We start from the raw sequence: 22,235 nt of genomic DNA on the forward strand, positions 1-22,235 counted from the left end.
AGTATTACTTTTTATTGTGAATATCGATAGAGTTGACATGTCTCACAGATAAATATTCGTGAGACCGTCTCACAAAGGACCAACTCTAAATTTAATTAATTTGTTAGTTCCCATGTCAAAAATAAACCATTATTATTATTTTTAATTTTTAACATTGCCACTCATAGCCGCTAATTTTGATATTATGCTCAAGTAAATCCAAAACACGCTGACCATTATTATCCCACATCATGTGAGGTTCATTAGTTAGGCGAATGCGAGCGAGGGAAAAAGAACATGGGTAAATGGACCCAATTCATCTGTTGATCCAAAGCCCAAAAACAACAAAACGGGCCAATCCACGATCCCGAAATAAACCCTTTGCAACACGAAATGAGCTGTTGTATTTATCTATTTTGTATATTTATTTCAATTCATATTCGTATGTGAATGGATTTTTGGTAGGACTTGTTTGATTCGAATTATGACATTGAAATCCATTGATAGATCCATCGCGATAAGTTCGTTATCGCGGTACGAGCCCTGAGACTAAAGTTACAAACTTGTGCTGTTGTGCAACATTTTCCACGTAATCGGCACTTCTTTTGGTTCACACCTCATATTATTTGAGCTATTTCGCATACGAGGTCCACCACGCCCAGGGCACATCATATCGCCCAAGGGAAAGAGCCATTTAAGCCCGCGAAAGGCCCAATCAAATTTTACTAAAGTACTAGTCCTCCACCAACTCTCGTGCCTCATAGTACTCAACATTGAGATTCAATCTTTTCACATAGTTACTTTTTATCGGGTAGAACAGAGTTGGGTTAGACCACCGTACGGTTTAAACCTCGTAACTTTCGATAAAACGATAAACACTCGATCTCATAATTGATATCATTTCCATTCTAGTGGATTGTCAATGAACAATAATTCTCTCCGCCGTGAGAGTAATTGAAACACGAAATAACCGGAGAATAACAAGTGTCGTGGTAATACATATGTCATGGCATGTGAACAAAGATTATTAATCATAAACAAAACGCACCACCCTACCTCAACCCCAAAGAAAACAAGTCTAGCTAGTTCCTCCCATCCCTCAATCAAAGGGTGGCTGCTCATTAAATAGGAGGCAACAGCAAGTAAAAAAAAGAAGAACAACAACGTAAGTCCTTTTCCACTCCCACAAATAATAATTGTTTAATTTCCAATGTACCAATCTCACGCAGAATGACCATCACCCTAACGTGCTTGCTTGCTTATTGTCCCACTTTTTTCTCTCAAAATATACATAGTTTTTCTCGACAAATAAGTAGATTTGTGAAAGTTTCTAGGTAGCTGGTTAGCTATTTAAATAAAGAAAAGAATGGCAACATTTTAGTGGAGGAGAAGGATTATAGTATGCTTCGAGAGATAATTTTTTTTTACTTTTAATCATTTCTTAATAGTTTTTTTTTATAATAAAAAATCATATTTGATGATGCCAAAATCATGATAAATATTTATATGAATTTTTTATGCTAAATTTGAAAACATCCCTCTATGTTTATCCTATATATGAATGTTTAGATAGACAAATATTCTTGTTTAAGAGGACTAAAGCATCCCAAGACTTGCTATGACCATTTTAGATATAAATGTTTTTTTTTTTTTATCTTAAGTAATATTTCTTTATATATAGATTTTTACGTGCTTTTTTAAGATGGAAAAATTTTTGGATGTAGCAGTGAAATAAGTTTATTTTAGACAAAAAAAAAAATTTGAAATTGATGTTACAATTTATTATTTTGACTTTTTTTTATCTGATAATAAATACCCCACAAACTATTAATTATTAACACTATGTTGACACGAAAAACACTCCTATTTTGGACCAGTTTAGATTGTTGAGGCTTCTCCAACTGGAAGCTATGTTAGTGTGGGGATGCTAAAATAGCTAGAGTCCAGTTGGTCCCATCGCTATTTTCAACGTAAGGTTGGAGTAAATTTTTTTGAGAAAAATGAATTTTTGGTCATTAATAATTATTTATTTGGGATTTTACTCATTATATGGTCAGATTTCAATCTTTGTTCCTTTTATTTGTTTTCTTGAGCGGGTCTCTTGTGAGACGATCTCACGAATCTTTATCTGTGAGACGAGTCAATCTTACCGATATTCACAATAAAAAGTAATACTCTTAACATAAAAAGTAATATTTTTTCATGCATGACCCAAATAAGAGTTTTGTCTCACAAAATATGACGTATGAGCCCGTCTCACACAAGTTTTTGGCTATTTTCTTTGCAATTTTAGTTTTTTCTGATGTGATGTCGATGTGACTTCGACGCGACGACGACTTGAACACGAAATTACACTAACGTACGTAGACTATATCGCATTAATATTTTTGATGAAAAATGATTAAACTCAAAAAAAAAAAAAAACCAAAATGATTGAAATCATAAAATTACAATGATCAAAGTCGCAATATTTGATTTATTTATATAATATTTATGTTGTAACAAACTATAGAGCTCCATCTATCTAACCAAAGAGACTCCTTCAAAACGTCCTCTCTTCCTTTCACCAACTTTCTTCCTCCATCAGGATCCGATTCACATTCATTCATTCATCTTCATCAATCTTTCTTCAAAACCCTCAAAAAATCCTTGAAACCCCTTTCAATATGAAAAGTTTCCGCAGATTATTGATTTCAACACTCCTGGTTCTCAATATTCTGTTTTCTGGATTTTGCAATGGCTCAAGACCAGCAAAAAATGGACTCGAAATCAGGCATAAAGCTCAAGATTCTGGTCATTTCTTGAACTTCATGCCCAAGAAATGGATACCAGTTTCCGGTCCCTCGAGAAAACACAACGATCTTGGCTTACAGAGCTGGAGATTCCCATGAAGAAAATTAGATTTGCATGTTAAAAGAATAAGGTGAGTCAAATGACTTCTTTTTTGTTTATTTATTTAGAACTAATTTATATTCAAGAACAGATGATTAATTAATTCGTAGTCTAGATTGTATATACAGAATTGCTTAATCTTGAACAACAGCTAGCCTAGCTACTGTTTTTCACTTTGTGTTTTGTTGCACACTGTAGATTGCTCGATCAATGATTCGAATTTATATACAATGATTTCTATCATGTGACATTTTCAATCAGTAAACTGTACGTTAGCTATATTTATTATAGGTCTAAAAATTGTGTGAGATGATATCACGGATCGTATTTTGTGAGACAAATATCTTATTTGGGTCATTAATGAAAAATTAATATTTTTTTATGCTAAGAGTATTTCTTTTTATTGTGAATATCGGTAGGGTTGACCCGTCTGACAGATAAAGATTCGTGAAACTGAAAATCTCATTTTGCAGCTGCGCACTTAATTTATTTTCTCTTCTTTTTTCAGGTTTTATTTTATTTTATTGTCATATGCTTTAAATATTATGAATAAGAATCCAGGAACTGTTAATTTCAAATAAACTTTTTTTTAATATTTTTAAAATTCAGTTTCGATTATAACTTAAACTCATTAATGGGTTTAGATGTACATGATCAATTTAGTATTTTGAAAGTTGAAAAAACTTTCAATTTTCATTGTAATTTTTATACATAAAATATGTACTCCAAAATGTTGATTTTCACATGTTCAATTGTGATTTTATAATAATTTAAGATTCCATTTTTAAAATTATTTGTCACCAATGTTCCATAAGGTTAATTTATTTTCATTTTTTTTAAAGCTTTGTTCATTCACCGACACAAAATAGGAACAACACTGCTAGAGCTACACTCTGCAGAAAATAGAATAAGAATGTCATGAATATATATTTTAAAAAATTATTCAAAATATGTCATAATTTCATCTATAATATAGAACGATTTCAAAGAAAATGGGTATATTTATTATGGTTATATATTTTCCCCACACAATCATTTTAGAACAATGATATATTCTGAAAAGTGAATTAAAAAGAGATACCACTTATTACTAAAGTGGTGAATTCTTATGAAATTTACATTAATTAGAGATGTCAGGATTCCTATAAAAACGGTGAATAATTACGTAATCGATCAAACATCAGTGATAATCGAGATTTAATCTATTTGCAATTTTGATCTTTCGACGATTTATGTCATCCTTATTTTCAATTAAAATTTAAATTCAATTCCACATGAGGCAAGATTATTTAAAAATTATGATATTACAATAAATAAATCTATTGGGAAAAATATAAAAACTCAAAATTTGGCTCAAATTCGATTGAAAACAACCAGAAATAATTATTTGAATGGTTATAATCAATTATTTGGACCTCTAAGTTGAGGCTGACATTCTTCCGAGTTCCGATCCTAAAGAAACTATTTTTTGAAGAATGGAATTCCACAACTTTTTCTAAAAATGCATACATAAAAAATTAATAATATCGTCCAATTAGAATTTAATAAAGGTTACAGTGAATAAGAGAAGTCGGTCCCTTTCAAATAGAAGTGAAAACGAAATTTCGAAGATTAAATATGGAAATGAATTTGTGGTTCTGAGGGTATTCAGAGAGAAAATAATATATGTTAATCTGCCCCGAATCAGTCAAGATCAAGATTGCGACTATCAATTCTCTGAAACAGAAGAATAATGGAGGAGAAAAACGACACTCGTTTTTAAGAGCAAAAATCTCACCAACTTAAATTAAAAAAAATTTTGATCAGACTGAAGCTCTCTCTTTTTATAATCAGCAAGGATTTGAAAGTTGAACGTACATATATACATAAAATAACCATATATTATTTATAATGTGTCCGAGTTGGTGGAGTAAGTGAACGTTTGACCGATGATCATGAGTTCAATTATTTCTTACCAACACTTTTTATATGAAGAAACTGTCGCACAGTATTTTTTTCAATCTGATTTATCTGACTTATCTAATTTATAAGTTAGTGTGTTAGCTGAAGAGTTTAACCGCTATATTCATAAAATACATAATAAATAAATAAATAAATGCACGAATTAGCCTTTTACATTCTTCTCATGGGAACTCGAAGATGACAAGTCAAAGATTTAATGTTGTGCATATCTCAAATCATGGGCTCCAAAGAGAAAATGATGGAACCAAGGTTTTGATTGGACGGGATTAAATGAATTTCTTTTTTTTTTTGTCCAATTAAATGAATTTCTTTCTTTTTTTTTAAAAAAAAAGAGATTTTCGATTGAAGAAATTATAGATGAATTAAATTTTATAATTTTATTAAATTATAGATGAATTAAATTTTATTATTAAGACGATTCTCCTACCGCCTTCCCATGGTTCCACCATTATCTGTGGGTTCAAGTTGCTATGGGGATGGAGAACTTCCATTTTTGTTCTTTAACTCGATGAAAATTATATTTTTAATTCTGTAACTTGAATGGTTTTCATTTTGGTCTTGTTATTGAAATTCATGGTTTTAGCATATTAATTTGCATATTTTGAATTTTTTTTTATCTAGAGTGTGGACATAATATCAGACGCATTAATGATATTAAGTGACAAATCATCATTTTTTGATGTCATATTATCGTTTTCGACACGTTAAGTATTACGATGAAAAATGATTAAAATTGAAAAAAAAAAATGAAGTAAGCGTAAATTGAAAGATACATGTGTTTTAATTTACAAAAAAAAAAAAAAAAAAAATTCCCTCGCAGTATGTGTGTAGAGTGATGATCGAGAATTTGAGACAACATTAATAGTTTTGTTCCTTAATATGTTGCCTGTTCCAAGCTAAAAAGTATCGGTATTAAATGAAAAGTTGGGGTCGTGCGTTTTCAAATAACATTGATATATTTTATAATTCTTTTTTTAATTTATATGATAGTGATATAAAAATAGAGTATAAAAGCATTACACAGATTTAATACATGGCTTCCTCCTGTATGTAGAGTTTCTGTGTATAACACAGAATTCATTATTGTGGACAGATAAAGACCGTGGATTCCAAAATAGGTCAATGAGACACTTCAAGTTATTATCTTAATGATATTTGTTCATCCTCACACGTGAGATCCACGAAAAAATCATAAACATTATATATAAAGATAAATGTGAATTGTTGGATATCCACTCGAACAATATCCTAAAAGTCTAAGAGTAGATTGAACTCAACCACCAAAATATGGGTCGACTCTAATATAAGCTATGAACCATCTACATGATCCAAAGATCACAAAATCTCCGGACGAATTTAACCCGATGGAACGAAGTTCTTATACATGAGTTAATGTTTTGAGTAGGATTGGGATTCTCGTATTGATTGGAACTCAACTACTGTACTTGAGCACCTGCAATTTGATAAGGTAGAGAGGGTAGCTAAATATCGAATACAAAGAAAATTTGAAAAAGGAAAAGGTATAACAACCATAAATATTGATCAATAATTCATTAGCAATGTATTTAAAAAAAGTATATACAAGTATACCAGACCCTCAAAACTTCCGGAGAAGCAAAAATTAGCATATATTTACTCGAGTGAAGCCTTAAAAGCAACATCTCAATTCGGACCAGACACTAACCGAGCTTCGCTTCCAAATCATAACAGCATTAGCTCGAAAAATTTTATGAAAAGAAATGGGGCTGATGCCACGAAAATCACGAGCATACTGAAAGAAACTGCTGCTCCGCCATAGAATGCCACACATAAATCTCCCAAAGAAAGTAATATCATTAGTCTACGCCTGAGAATCTTTACTTTTCCTCAGTAAACCATCTTTCAAATCTCCATACTCACGGAGCTCGTTCAGTGCATCAGCTATAGTCTTGTTAGAATCCGGAGTGCAGTTTTTATGGCCATCCATGTTGGAACTTTGATGGGAACAAGAGCTGTCGTGACGAAGAGGTGGTGCATTCTGGAACATATGAACAAGAGCGCCAACTTGTGAATTTTTAGCTGGTCCATGCTGCACAGAGGGATGCGATGAACCTGATCTGGTAATATACATGGCATATCAGGTTTATTTCAAGACAATGCAAATAAAATTGACGGACTATTTAAATTTAAGTTTAAGATATTGAAGACGGAAGACATTTAATATAACTGGTCTATGGTGCGTGCTTGCGTCCATGAAGCACAGATCGTAAAATAATCTTCGTCAATGAGGTCTGTGAGGCTTCACCTCTGGAACCCCTTCTCTTATAGCACAATGACTTGGCTAAAGGCTTAAATAGTTAAATATGTGAAATGTTAAATGCTTACAGTCTCTAGCAGGGTGAAACTATTTACGTGCCACTAGAGGACTCAGATCAACATAGAAATTACATTATTTTTCTTATACAAGCTACTAAGCATTACTTTACATCCATCAGTAACAGCAAATCTGCAACTAACAACCCCCCTAATATGGTGACACACGAGACACGTACAACATGGAAAGATAATTCAAAACATGTAGCTTATAGTTGAGCATTTCATAGTTGCTCTCACGTTATAATGGCAAAATTGATACTACAAAGTGCAATTGATGAGATGGTCTTTGAAACAACAAAGTCATGATAACAAGGGTTGGAATTTTAGTAAGATATAGTATGATCTTCCATTAGAAAGCCTTTCTTGTTGAGAAAGTACCAAGTTTTTTTCATGTGGCAGACAAGCTACGAAGGCAAAAAAGTTTATTCTGCTATTCTGGGGATCAAGTAGTATCCGCGTTTCAGTTTAATATTTCCTTCAAGTTGCCTTTTGTTAATGATATCCTGTTACACTCACAACTCACAAGTCTAGCTAATAATAATGAACGGAACAAACAGAGGTTAAGTAGAAGATGTAATAAAAGGTAAATGTATTTGATATTCAGTATCTGATTCTGCCCAGAGTAACATATTCTGTACCAAAAAAAAAAAGAAGAAGAAACAACACTCAAAATTTCCTAGCTCAGATAGCAGCCTCTCCAACAAGAAAAATAACAGAATAATCCAACAAACAACCACTACCCACATTTTGTTTACACTCTCTCAGTTGCCTGTCTGTCCGTCCTAGTCCTTCTATTGTAGACATTTTTAATAACAAGCCAATTCTACTAATTTATCGGCCATCTCTTCTTCACCGCCCTTAACATATCGACATATGACAAGATCTCATTTAAATTTTACATAAAAACCGTGGATTTAGAAAACTACACACGTGTATGAGCTATACTGGTTGGTTTTTACAGTTCCCAACACATATGGTTTGCAGGTAGATCACAGAGAAATAATATACCCAATGGGTGGCAACAAGTTAACGTGTGGCTATCTATCTTTGGAAGTATCTCTAGCGTGTCTATGAGAGTTAGTCTTTTCAACTGGTCTTCCATGTGAAGTTCATCATCTTTGGTGGTTGCTTGTTTTAGTATCTTTCAGACCTTATCTTACGATCGATTTTCTTCTCCGGCGGGTTATAGCTGGGTAACTTCTGGAGGTCGTCGGTGATTCATCTCTGGTTGCTCATGATACAGCGAATCTGGTGGGAATCAAGCAAAACATTCAGGAGGCTGGAACAAACTCAGGCTACTAGCATTATGGAATTGGAGCAGAATGATCATTTGAGTAGCCAAATTAACAAGAGGATATTCATAGAAATCCTCTTCTTCCTCTGAAATAAGGAACGTGACTGTTGTTGCCAACCAAACAGCGGTGGTTGCTATGCAACCCTGCCGAAAGCAATGAGTATCTTATCTTGGAACGCCCGAGACACTCAGCCGGTTCCGAATGGCCTTTCGGACATACTCCCCCAACTTAGTTTTCGTTTCGGAAACTAAGTTAAATAGGTACAGAATCTCAACTACGAATATCGTTGGGATTTCACAATGCTTTTGGGGTAAATAATAGTGGACGTAGTGGTGGATTGGCAATTTTTGGAATGAGGAATGGAAGGTCGACTTGCAGAGCTATAGCTCAGGTCATATTTTGATGTTCTAGTTATTACTGAGGAAGAGTGGAATGGTCATCACTCTACATTCTTTAGGCCTTCCAGAGGCTTAAAACAAGGGTGTCCATTGTTGCCGTATTTATTCCTGCTTTGTGCTCGAGGTTTTGCAGCTTTATTTCGCAACCATGTAAATCAGGGTATTCTGCGTGGGATAAAGTGTGCCCGCCTAGCTCTGGAATTAATCCTTCTATTTTTTGCAGATGACTCGTTGCTTTTTGGACCAGCTAACAGATCCAATTGTGAAGTGATACGTCTTGGAGGCCACCTCCCTTAGGTTTTATTAATGTGGATGCTTCGGTAGTAGCTTATTTGGATCACTTTACTGTGGGAATTGTGGGGCGTGATCACGAGGGAGTTGATTTATTTGCTGCAGCTAAATATCCCAAAGGCATTTTCACCCCTCATTTAGCTGAATTGATAGCAGTGAAGGAGGGTGTTCACATGGCTGCTAAAGTTTATGGTTCAAAATGTATTGTTGAAACGGATGTGACATCAATGATTAAATCCATTAATGTTTCTTCGCCGTTTTCTTATGATGAACCCTTAGCTCAGGAGATTCGGCTTTTGTGCTCCAATACGTCGGACTCTTCGATTGTTCATTACTCTAGACTGGATAACCAAGTAGCACATCTGTTAGCAAATAGGTGCAGGCGGTCTGAATGTCATTTTGATTTTGAGGATGTGATTCCTTTGTACTTATCTAAAGTTGTATCCGCTGACTTGATTGTTTGACAATGAAATCTATTTTTACTAAAAAAAAAAAAGGAAATAATATACGCATCCCAAAAAGTAGCAAACACATTGCAGCACATGTTGAACCAGAAAGAATGAAGCAAAATAAAAATCTGCAGGGTAACTCTATCACGGAATCTAAGAATGGATTAAGATTCATTGCAGAGATTATGTCTTTTCTTCAATTTAAACATCACATACTATGATATGGCAATTACCATGAAACAACCGTGACAGAAGTCAGAAAACAAGATGACAAGACATTAATCCTGAACATATCTCCATATCAGCTAAGCACCATTGACTTCTAATTATTAGCCCAATCAAGTAAGCAAGATGATTACCTTGAACCAAGACTTATTTTGGCATCATTATCTAGAACAAATGCCCCGAAAAACTCTGAATCATCGTAACCGCCCCAAAAAGTTGACCTACTAGAACGTCTAGATCTTAATTTTGATGATGAGCTCTTAGATGACGGTTTCTTATCAGACATCTTCCTGTGTTCATCCTTCGTTAAAGGTAACTGCAAAAGGCCACATCATTGTTTAAAATGTGATTTCGGGAAACATGGAACCATACAAATAATTATTACTGTATATACCTTGTCAAAAGTTGAGATGGTTTGATCATCGCTTGCACCCATACCTTGCTTAGAAACACATATTTTAGAATTTACATTAGGAGGCAAAGGAAAATCTATACAAGTTCGATACTCCTCATAACTTGGATTCTTCGAATGACTTGCTTCTTGCTTAGAAACGGGAATTGAAGAATGAGACTTAGAATAAGATTCATAACTCCAGCTATGACGCCTAACAAACGCACATGTAAATGGGGAGCTTTGTGATTCAGGAAAAGATGGAAACCATCTACGTGGTTCTGCCATTGGACTGCCAACATATTCGGGTATAAACTGTGGCGATATAGGGATTGATGGCTCAGACCTCAGGTCCAATAATGACGAACAATAAGACACCGAAAGACAAAGCCTACCACAAGACGTGTCAACAGGACTAAAGACGAACTGTTGCATATCCGCCTCTTCTCCACGGGTAAATGGCTCCACGAAAGATGAAACGCGATGGCCAAGATTATACAATCGAATCCGGGCTGAAGAAATAAGATCACGAAACAACTTATAAGCCGGCAAAAGCCTAACAGTCGCATACAATGATCTTAACGACAATAAAGACTTCTTGTACAGAACATGAGAGCTAGTACAAGTGGATCTCTTACTCCCAGACATGCCACCTCCTTTACCACCACATCCCTTTTCATACTGTATAACCCACCGTTCAATAATCTTTTCAATCTTCTTTCCACAGCCAAATTCATCACTTTTCAAACCATAAGAGCAAGGCTCTTTCCCAGACATATTCCCCCCAAGACCCCTTTTTGGTGAAGAGTTCAAGGGGTCCGAACCGCCCCGCCTCTTTATCAGAACAATATCAACAATCACAGGTTCAAGATTACTCTGCCGCCAAAAGTCTATATTTTCAAAAGCAGCAGGACAATCCCTAAGAGCCAAATTAAACCACTTATCCCTTGGCCTAAAACTTGACGAAGAAGATGATGATGAGGAAGGCGAAGGAGACGACGAAATCTGATCGCCGCTATAATTACGAGACGAAACATAAGGACACCTCGATTCCAATATCACGTGAAGGCTTTTAGCCAAAAACTCAGTAATAATCTGTTCCATTTTAGCAGGCTCTGACGGAGCGTTCCCACGAGAAGAAGCCATGGATACTCACCTCTCCCAACCAAAAAAAATACCAAAAAAAAAAAAAACCCAGAATCCAAAACGTTAAATTCCACTCGAAACTCAAACTAAATCAACAACCCGGTAATAAATATGCAAAGAAACGAATTCCCTCAACAAAACTTCCCAGGAAAATATGAAATTAAGCTTCAAAGCTACTACACTAAGTATCAATAAATAAACATCTACCAGTATATGAACAAAGGAAGGGGAAGGAAGAAACATAGACACCGACTATTTCACAGTGCTTGACTTGCAAGGAATTGCAAAGGTATTTTCTTTGATATTCATTTCTGTACTTTTATTGATAAAAATAATATATTTTTGTTCATCTATTATATTAAAATTATCAAGTGATTATTCTAAGGATTTGTGTGTGTGTGTGTATATAGTTATATGATTTGGGCGGGTTTTGGATGAGGAAATTCGAATGGTTCCTTTTTCCCTTTTGCGTTGATGAATTTTGGAGTCGTCGGAGACTTTTAATCGCTTCTTCAATTCAATATTTAATCTTAATCATAAGATTTTTCTTAAAAAAATGGATAAAATTTTTGTATTTTTTTTCTAAAAAAATTAAACAACAGAACAAATCAACAAAATTAAATCTGAATTATGAAAATCTTTTTTTTTCTATATATAAATAATTCAATTAATTTAATATATAGAGCATCATCACGTTGGAATGTAAAAAAATTTATCGAATATGATGTTTAGACTGTTGTACGTCTTAAAATATATATATTCTACCGTTGACTATAATTTTTTACAAAACATTAGAGAGTTTAGTTCAATTTATGTAAAATAATTCGAAAATATAAATTATATTATTATAATATTGGCTTGAAGATATGAATTTGAATTATATTTAAAAAAAAGTGGCTTGAGATTTTTTTTAATATAAATTTTAAATTCTATGTCGATGTTTCATGGTTATGGAAAAGTGGGATTTAGTGAATTATATTTAAAAAAACGTTTGTGAGACTGTCTAGTGAGTCAATTTTATGAGATGAATTTTCGAACAAGTCCAACTCATATTTTATATTTGGAAAATGCTGAAGTTTTAAAATTAAATCCAAATTAATAGGACTGCGATCCAAATTTCACACGTATCTTAAAAGTCCAAATCCTAAATTTTTTTTTATAGATATCAACAATTTTTTTTTTAAAAAAAAAAACCAAACGTTAAATCCAAGAAAATACAAATTTTATTTTGAACACGTTTTTTTTTTGCCTAGAAGAAAGGAAAATATAACTAAATGGGCCAGTAGGCCCCCAATATTGTTCACTATCTTTCCAGCTATAGGCCCAATTAGATCAAACCCATGTATCTAACCAGTCAAATCAATCATCAACCTATTATAGAAACATATCATATATTTGTTGGGTTTAATTGCAACAATTTCTTTCCACTGTTTTCTTTTTAAATTAAAATAATGTATCATATATATGCCAACTCCAAGTTAAAACTATATGAACCACAATTCTGCAAACTATAGTACTTGAGTAAACTGAATTGTACAAATCATGTGCGACAAACTCGTTTGAGAATGTGTTGATAGCATTAATCAAATACATGATCATTGGTTATACTCACATGCTCTACCAACTCAGACATTTCTAAAGAGCGTAATGTTTTAATTTTTTTAATCACAAGGGTGAGATTTGTGGATTTGAATTTGTGTCTTTTATATATTGGAAGAAGTATATGTCACAAAGATGTAAATGTTGACAAAAATATATAAACGATAAGTAACACATTATTTTACCTTAGAAGGAAAAAAAATGAGAAGTGCTATTTTTTTTTTACCTAAATGGACAGACTTCAATTAAGTTGTAGAAATAGACAAATAACCAGACGGAAAATTGTAATATAATGGCATCGGTTGTTTCTCTTCTCTGAAAATTCGAATCTGGTTTCACGAATCTGATATTGTCAAACTCAAATACATTGTTAAGATTATAACTTGGACCTAATTCAACCCCAAAAACTAGCTCAAGAGGAGATGATTGTCCAAGTCCATATATGCAACTCTCATATATTTTATCCAACAAATGTGAGACAATTAACACATCCTCTCACGTCTAAGAATGAAGATCTGAGAGCGGTGAAGTTTACAGATAACCCAACATGTTAAGATTGGAATATGAACATAACTCAACCCCAAAAGTTAAGATTGTCCAAGTTCATATATACAAATCTCATGTATTTTATCTAAGTGATGTGATACAATTAACATACATGAAAAGAAGTCTGAAACTAATTCTAAAATTTGAATTCACTGGTCGATTTTTAGTGGGATTTAAGTATATAATTACTTGATTAGAAGAAACGTGTTTGTATATTATTGGATGATATTAATATTGTATTTATTAGAGCACACATCCGCATCGAAGATAAAAGTGAACTTCAAAGTAATTGTGCTAAAAGGAACAAGATATTGATTGCTTTCAATTTCAAAAACAAGGTGGATTTGCATGAAAAAGGGAAAAAAATCTAGATAAGGATTTCAAATTATTGTAATTTGGGGATTTGAAATCCAGATGACAAAAACTTTTGTGAAACGGTCTCACAGGTCGTATTTTGTGAGGCAGGTCTCTTATTTGGGTCATCTATGAAAAATTATTACTCTTTATGCTAAGAGTATTACTTTTTATTCTAAATATCAGTAGGGTGGACCGTCTCACAGATAAATATTCGTGAAAACGTCTCAAAAGAGATTTACTCAATGCAGATACTAGATACACATGTATAAAATATTGCTAAAAGAATTTGGAATCTATAATTCGGAGCATTGATTTGTTTGGATAGACTAAATCTAAAATGAAATCCATATCCACTATATATTAACTTGAGTTTTTCAATAATTAATTGTGATATGAATTAAAAAATAATATAAGATATGTAATATGAAATTCATTCATCAAATTAGTCATACCTGGAAGTCAAATATCTTCTATCATATCATCGAATCCTGCTATCCAAGCACAAGAATATGAAGTTTTTTTTATAATCGTAGATGAGTTTTTTTCTTTCCTTAATTGAAATTATTTGGTAAGGTGCGTGTTCTTTTTTTTTTTTTTTTTGAAATTATGGAATATCCACACTACCAAGATTTTGGTGTTGTTCATTGATTGGCAACGAAAATTTGCACAATATTTTCAAGTCCCACCATTGAACCACAGGCGCCATTCTCCAATGTCGAGAAAGAAACGTGACGTCTAAATAATGTTTATTCGAAAAAAGGACCATTTTTAAATTCATTCCATATTTTAGACTCGTATATGAATTAAATTTCAATTTTTTATTTTAGAATTTTGGGAAAAGGGGTTAAAATATTTATTTTATATTCTTGGGAAAAATACAATTTGGTCTTGTACTATATCGTCCATTTTTCACTATCAATCCTAAACTCTCAATTCACAATAAATTTGTTCTTATTTTCACTTCTAGTCATTTTTTTTATCGAAGTGTTAGCGTAGTATCCGACGCACGCGTCAACAATATCCGGTTACATTCTAATAAAAAAAAAAGACGTAAAAGTGAAAAACAATTATCAATTTACTGCAGTGTGCGACTGCAACTTGAAAATATTTTGGATTTAAAAATATAAACTAGATATTATTACGGGATCATAATGAAAAAAAATCCCACTAACTCAATTAAAGAAAGCAATTATTCGTTGTTTGTAGTCTCAAAGCCAATGCCCAACTGACAAGCTACACTGCAAGTGGGTTGGACCCATTTTGATTGGACACCACACATAGCGCCATACAAAAATTAGTGGAGATCCATACCAATAATTAGCATTTAAAAGGCTTTGGGATGAGATTGAAATCAAACCTCTGAATATGCTCAAGAAATGGGGTTTAATTCAATGTTTGCATAAATATTAATATTAAGCATATTGTAAATATGTGTCTATATTTGTATATTGATTCAGATCCTCTTGTTTAGAGCTATAATAAGCCGAAATTGAATTCGAGTCGAGTCGAGTTTGAATCTATTAAAATAAGTACATCATATTTCTTCTTTATTCGCAAAAATGGAACCCGAAATTTCGTTTTAGTGATTTCGGATTCCTTGATACTCGGATCAAGAGGTGTTATTAATGGCTTATATTTTTAAATTATCCTAATTAGCTATGCACTAGATATTTAAATTTTAATTTATGAACCCGTTGCAAACATCTAGTCAAATAGCAAAGATGCGATATCATGAAACTTTATAAAAAATTTATAATTAAAAATTAAGCAATAATTTTACTCTTTCCCTTGTATATATGCCCACTAGTGCACCACCTATTAAAGAGAGTTCCGATAAGTATATTCCAATACTCTAGAAAGCAAAAGAAATGGGTTCGATTTCCTCCTATTCAACCTCCATGAATCAACAATTCATCCAAGATTTCCATTCAAGAAAATTGTTGCTACACCCTCCTTTATACATCTCCCCACCGCCATCACCTTCCCCGACAACGACCCTCGATCCGACAAACCGAAGAGACAGCAAGTCCTTTGATGCAAATGTTATCATGGTTCTATCAGTCCTATTATGTGCCTTAATTTGCTCATTAGGACTAAATTCAATCATAAAATGTGTCCTAAGATGCTCAAGTTTAGTTTCCTCCGAGATAAACGATCATGCCGGTAGCAACGACGACATCCCGAGTAGCCAACAAGGGGATCAAGAAAAGGGCTCTCAAAACATTCCTCACAATAAGCTACACTAGTGAAGTCAAGCTGCCAGGTTTGGACACAGAGTGTGCCATTTGCCTCTCGGATTTCGGGCCCGGTGAACGTGTTAGGGTTTTGCCTAAGTGTAACCATGGATTTCATGTCCGATGCATAGATAAATGGCTGAACTCGCACTCCTCATGCCCTACTTGTAGGCAGTGTCTCATTGAAACATGCCATAAAATTGTGGGGTGTGACCTAGCCACAACTAGCACGGCAGGGGCGGATACCGGAAACTCCACAGCAAGAAGTTGCAAGGATTTAGTCTCTACAACATGAAGGTTTCTTAAGAAGTAATGAATCTTGAAAAGTAATATATATATATATTTATTTATTAGGATTCTTTAGATTTTGTTAATGATTTTTAGGCCAATTGCTTTAGTTTTAAGTAGGCCAGTTTTTTTTTTTTTTTTGGTTAGGAAAAATATGTTGGTTTTCAAAACAATATATTGTATTATAAAATAAATTTGAACATGTGAATTAATTTGAAACCATCTTGTTCCATTTTATTTTTTTATCCATTAAATATTCAAATTATTGTTTGATTCAGTGCATTAACTTTTTTATGTGTTTAGTCTTATTTCGTCGTAGTACTAACTTGGCATTGGAAAATTTTGATACGGCTTCAGAAATTGCGGACGTGACCGATATCACGTTAGTAATTGAACCAATATAGTTATGGGTGGGGAAAAACATGGAACATTCCGTTGTACACCATTTACCGTATCGCAAAATACTGCATATACCGAATTTAAAGGTATACCGTAAATTTTGGTATGGTATGATACTATACCGAACATTTCAGTATCGATATCGGTATGACGTTCAAAAATTTTCAGTATTTTTGTATATACCAAAATATCAAAATAAATTCATAAATTAAAAATTATAATATTGTCAATCTTGGTATCAGTATGACATTAAAAAAATTATGTATTTCGGTATGACATTCAAAAAAATTCCGTATTCGATTTGAATAACACCAGGTGTTTTAAAAATTTTGGTATAGAAGATATTATATTGACTGTATCAAAATTCGGTATACCAAATTTTTTTTTTGATAAGAACAATATGAAATTTTTGTCATATCAAAATTTCGGTATTCATTTTTTGGTATTGAAATTTTTCGGTATAGTACGCGGTTTTATTTGGAAAATCGTGTTCCGAAACATGCCTAAAAATAACGAAAATTAAAATATTGTACACCAAAATAAAAAATTGAAGTGTGAACTAAAATATAAAATTAAACAAGTTAATGAACCAAAAAAAATTATTGTCCTAATTTATAACATAATAATCCATTGTACTATTATAATTAATTAAATTGTTGTTATAGACAATGAACAATCCAAATTGTTTTATGATAATAATTAATAAACAACTAAATCATACTATATAAATAATAAATCATTATATAATATTATGAAATGTGTTATTATTTACAATCTATTTGTGTTACTTACATTTGTGAATAAATTTTACATACTAAATGAATTGTTGATAATACAAAGTGGAGTGCAAATAACATTATCCAGTCATGAATATGTTTCTTTTATAAAAATTAAACAAAATATTTGAATATATATAGCTTTTCTTTGATAGATATAATTATGCTTGTGTAGAATAAGAAACTTATTATTTTATTAAAAATTATAATGAATGGTATTATTGTTTTTCAAATATTTTAAATTGTATATCAATTCAAATACCCGTGATTTGTGGCCGTGAACCCAAACCGTACTGTCCCCAACCAATCCATGGATATATATTTTTTCCCATCTCCACTTTTTATGACACTGTTAAGCTCACAAGTTAGCTCATAATTAAATGTACTAATTCAAATTTTACTTTACCCGAACACATAATTTTTTCCCAAACTTTAAGAAATTCAATTAATAAAATAATTAACATTAAAATCCTCTTTAAAAAACTGGCGCAAAATCATTGTAATTATTGCAAAATAAATTTTAATTTTATAATAAAATTAATATGGTATTTTTCAATTTTTCTTTAAAAATGATATAAAATATAAATAAATAAATAAATAAAGAGTTTAAAATAAGTAATTTCAAAATCCGAATTCAAAGCTCACCCACCATTCATGCTGTATATAAATAGACACTTGTGGTCTCTGGGATGTCACCTCATTCGATTACCTCCTTTTGGCCTTCAATCCGAGGCAGGCGAGGCGGCTGCAGAGGAGAGCCAAGAAAAATTCGGATACTTCTCATTAAAAAAAGAAGCCATTCGCCTCATCGGTGCTTGGATTTGCATTAAATCTTAAGTTTTCTTGCTCTCTTCCCCATTTTCGTCTCAAAATCTAGGTAATTATTGCCGTTTATTCTGTTTTTGTTTACGAGCGATAGCTGATTGAATAATGTTTGTTGTTCTTATTTTGGCATCGTTCACTCTATGGGTAGATCTGGATTTGAGCTGTGTGGATAGGGATTTGCCACGGTTTCTTTTTAGAATTTGTTATTTGAAAATGTGGGATTTGTGATTTTTGAGAAAGTTTGTTTGATTTCAATCCGATCTGTTGTTCGGAAAGCAATATCTTTATTGATCTATATGTTTTTGCTTTAGATCTGATTCTTTTTTATGTTTATTCGTGTTTGTTTTGTCTTGAAAACTGAAAATTATCAAGCTGGATAAATTGTGTCTTGTGTCAGTGGATGTGGTTGATAAAACATCTTTTGCTTTGAATTTGTATGCTTGTATGAATATCAGGTTACTTTGTAGAAAAAGATATATTGTACGAGTATCTGCTTGGTTCGATGATTTTGACGGACTGTATTGATTAAATTGTTTGTTTGTTACAGTCATAAAAAAATGGCCGATGGTGAGGATATTCAGCCCCTTGTCTGTGATAATGGAACTGGAATGGTGAAGGTTCGTGTTTAATCTAAAATGCAATCGAAGCCCTTTTAGTTTTGAATCTGTCGATCTTTACTTTAGACTACTGCTAATTGTTGTTTTAAATTTAGGCTGGATTTGCCGGTGATGATGCTCCAAGGGCGGTTTTCCCGAGCATTGTGGGTCGACCTCGGCACACTGGTGTCATGGTCGGTATGGGGCAAAAGGATGCCTATGTGGGTGATGAAGCTCAATCGAAAAGAGGTATCTTGACCTTAAAATATCCAATTGAGCACGGAATTGTCAGCAATTGGGATGACATGGAGAAGATATGGCATCATACATTCTATAATGAACTTCGTGTCGCTCCCGAGGAACACCCGGTGCTTTTAACTGAGGCACCACTCAACCCTAAAGCCAACAGAGAGAAGATGACTCAAATCATGTTTGAGACCTTTAATGTTCCTGCTATGTATGTAGCTATCCAAGCCGTGCTGTCTCTTTATGCCAGCGGACGTACAACTGGTGGGTATAAGGTTTTGAATCTGAATTTTGTCTGCACACGTAATGAGCAAATGCTTTTACCTCATTTATATCAATTTGTTTGGTTGAGCAGGTATTGTGCTGGATTCTGGTGATGGCGTTAGTCACACAGTGCCAATATACGAGGGATATGCTCTACCACATGCCATCCTTCGTTTGGACCTTGCTGGTCGTGACCTCACAGATTACCTCATGAAAATCCTCACTGAAAGAGGTTACATGTTCACCACATCTGCTGAACGGGAAATTGTCCGTGACGTGAAGGAAAAACTTGCTTATGTTGCTCTCGACTACGAGCAAGAGCACGAAACTGCCAGGGTAAGCTCTTCTGTTGAGAAGAGCTACGAGTTACCTGATGGACAGGTTATCACAATTGGAGCTGAAAGATTCCGCTGCCCAGAAGTCCTCTTCCAGCCCTCTTTGATTGGAATGGAATCTGCTGGAATTCACGAGACCACCTATAACTCCATCATGAAGTGTGATGTCGATATCAGGAAGGATCTCTACGGTAACATCGTCCTCAGTGGTGGCTCCACTATGTTCCCTGGTATTGCTGACCGTATGAGCAAGGAAATTACTGCCTTGGCCCCGAGCAGCATGAAGATCAAGGTTGTTGCACCACCAGAGAGAAAGTACAGTGTGTGGATTGGAGGATCCATTCTTGCATCCCTGAGCACCTTCCAACAGGTCACACATTTTTCTCCTACATCTTTTGAAATAAATATTTAAATAATCTGTTAAAACACAGATAATGTTTTATAAATTGTTATTGATGCATGTGTTTGTGCCTAAACAGATGTGGATTTCCAAGAGCGAATATGACGAGTCCGGTCCTTCTATCGTCCACAGAAAATGCTTCTAAGCTTTATGAAGCATCTACGGTGAGTTCCATTTTAAACAGTTTTTTAGTTGGGTCCTCGAGTTCTCTCTCAAGGATATTCATTTTGGTTCTCGCAGCGAAGTTTTGAGATGCGGTTGTTATAGGGGAGGATACTTTCTTGTGATGTGTCAACTTATCTCCGGTCTCATAGTTCTCGTTCTTGCTATTTTATCCATGATGAATATGTAATGGCCTTCATGTGTTGTAGAAATATTTATTGTCCTCAAGAAGTGTCCCTTGTGGAGGTCATTTGTAGAGCGAGAATTATCGATGTTGTCCTGTTTTCTTTTCCTGGATTTCCTATTTTGGCTGCTTTCTTCAAAAAACAAATATGTTGATAAATGTTGGTATGAGAATTTTAATCTTATCTTCAGTTTGGAGAACAAATATTTATACTTGAAATTCATCGAGTATAAAAATTGATCGTTAAATTGTTGGTATTAACTCGTGCATCCATCCATCTATCTATCTTTGCGGACAAAATTTTCCTAGTTTTTTCGAGGTCAGGTATTCATTTCATTCTTGGCTTTTGTGTTCGCAATGACAATGTCATCTTATCCTGTTCCTAAGGGTCGGTCCCTGTATCGTTCCTCTACATATTTTTGCATATTATCTTCCTAGCCACACATTTAACTTCGTAGCATTTTTCAAATTTTCTACTACTTTCGGTGATGATGATAAAAAAGAAAAAAAAATGAAAGTAGTGTTCAAGGAGTTGTTTATTCATTTTTCAGACATGGATTCCTCCGATGAAGATAATTAGATGCAAACATCTATGAGGTCAATTTTTTTTTATATGCAATAAGTTGGTGGATTTAATAAAGGCAAAAATTTGTGTGAGACGATATCACATGTCGTATTTTGTGAGACAAATATCTTATTTGGGTCATCCATGAAAAAAATATTATTTTTTATGCTAAGAGTATTATTTTTTATTGTGAATATCGGTAAGGTTGACCGTCTCACAGATAAAGATTCTTGAGATCGTCTTACAAGAGACATACTCTTTAATAAAACCCAACTTAATTGACTAACTAAACGTCTCACACATAGATGATGACGTTTAAACATAAGATCACTAGGATCTTGGGACCTCGCTCTTATTAGTAGGGCAAGAGATCCTCGTCTATCATGTCATTTTTTTAAAATTCAAATTTATAAAAATCCTTCGATCGAACAAAAACACTCCCTTAAAAAAAAGCTCTCTGGGCCGTATTCTCCACTGGTGAAATTATCTTTTAAATCTAATGTCTTACTCAAATTGTTGCCTAGGCCTAATTTGACGTTCTCATCGAGGATACATCTTTATCTACCAAGTTCTGTTGTTGGAATTTGACGAGAAATAAATAATGCGTTGATAAATTTTTGAAAAAAAAAAAAAAAAATTGAAGTTGATGAACTACTAATCACCCTCTCAAATTTCAAGGTGTTGAATTTATCTATCACATATTAACCAAGCACGGCCTATTTGTTTCAAATATTGTTCTGATATCGACTTTTATGGAGTTAATCGATCACGCAATATTCGTTCATCTTTGATACGCGTACAACTATAGATGAACACGAAGGATGTCAGCAAGACTAAAGAATTATGTTGTTGCCCAATACTTCAAGGTAAAAACAATACATATACGATCAGTATTTACTCTTCATTTGTAAATTTTTTTATGACGATGTAATTTAAAATTGTTATTTTTCAGTGTGTACATTGGTTAAAATCTTAAAGTAACACAAAACCATTAATGTTTACAATGAAATTATTTTTACTTCAGGTTAAAACTTTTTTTTACTAATAATAAAGAGTACGGATTCTTTGTTTTTTTC

At 33.3% G+C, this 22,235-nt stretch overlaps 2 protein-coding genes and 1 pseudogene across 3 annotated transcripts; 2 read left to right on the forward strand and 1 right to left on the reverse strand.

Annotated features, from left to right (window-relative positions):
* Positions 1-6,360: 6,360 nt before the first annotated feature.
* On the reverse strand, positions 6,361-11,715 carry LOC142523056 (autophagy-related protein 13b-like). Its single transcript, XM_075626726.1, has 3 exons — positions 10,241-11,715; positions 9,981-10,162; positions 6,361-6,929 (listed from the first exon to the last, which is right to left on the reverse strand). The coding sequence occupies exons 1-3, from the start codon at positions 11,381-11,383 to the stop codon at positions 6,674-6,676; spliced, it is 1,581 nt and encodes a 526-aa protein (XP_075482841.1). The 5' UTR covers positions 11,384-11,715; the 3' UTR covers positions 6,361-6,673.
* A 3,992-nt stretch (positions 11,716-15,707) lies between these two features.
* On the forward strand, positions 15,708-16,548 carry LOC142516413 (RING-H2 finger protein ATL78-like; annotated as a pseudogene).
* Positions 16,549-18,258: 1,710 nt separating this feature from the next.
* LOC142523133 (actin-7-like) lies at positions 18,259-20,784 on the forward strand. 2 transcript variants are annotated; one of them, XM_075626813.1, is made up of 6 exons: positions 18,259-18,459; positions 18,955-19,024; positions 19,120-19,513; positions 19,605-20,218; positions 20,328-20,412; positions 20,489-20,784. In XM_075626813.1, the coding sequence occupies exons 2-5, from the start codon at positions 18,965-18,967 to the stop codon at positions 20,391-20,393; spliced, it is 1,134 nt and encodes a 377-aa protein (XP_075482928.1). In that variant the 5' UTR covers positions 18,259-18,459; positions 18,955-18,964; the 3' UTR covers positions 20,394-20,412; positions 20,489-20,784. The 2 variants fall into 2 exon arrangements, with proteins under 2 accessions (XP_075482928.1, XP_075483002.1); XM_075626887.1 differs by having other exon boundaries at positions 20,328-20,402; positions 20,487-20,784.
* Positions 20,785-22,235: the final 1,451 nt, after the last annotated feature.

Source organism: Primulina tabacum, chromosome 1 (genome assembly GCF_025594145.1).
Source record: "Primulina tabacum isolate GXHZ01 chromosome 1, ASM2559414v2, whole genome shotgun sequence".
In the NCBI taxonomy this organism is placed as follows: Eukaryota; Viridiplantae; Streptophyta; class Magnoliopsida; order Lamiales; family Gesneriaceae; genus Primulina; species Primulina tabacum.

Coding starts and splice junctions, on each gene's coding strand:
- LOC142523056 (XM_075626726.1), bottom strand. CDS start 11,383: ATGGCTTCTTCTCGTGGGAACGCTCCGTCAGAGCCTGCTAAAATGGAA. Junction 10,163..10,240: donor CCATCTCAACTTTTGACAAG/GTATATACAGTA, acceptor GGCCTTTTGCAG/TTACCTTTAACGAAGGATGA. Junction 6,930..9,980: donor AAAATAAGTCTTGGTTCAAG/GTAATCATCTTG, acceptor GTATATTACCAG/ATCAGGTTCATCGCATCCCT.
- LOC142523133 (XM_075626813.1), top strand. CDS start 18,965: ATGGCCGATGGTGAGGATATTCAGCCCCTTGTCTGTGATAATGGAACT. Junction 19,025..19,119: donor ATGGAACTGGAATGGTGAAG/GTTCGTGTTTAA, acceptor TTTTAAATTTAG/GCTGGATTTGCCGGTGATGA. Junction 19,514..19,604: donor TGCCAGCGGACGTACAACTG/GTGGGTATAAGG, acceptor TTGGTTGAGCAG/GTATTGTGCTGGATTCTGGT.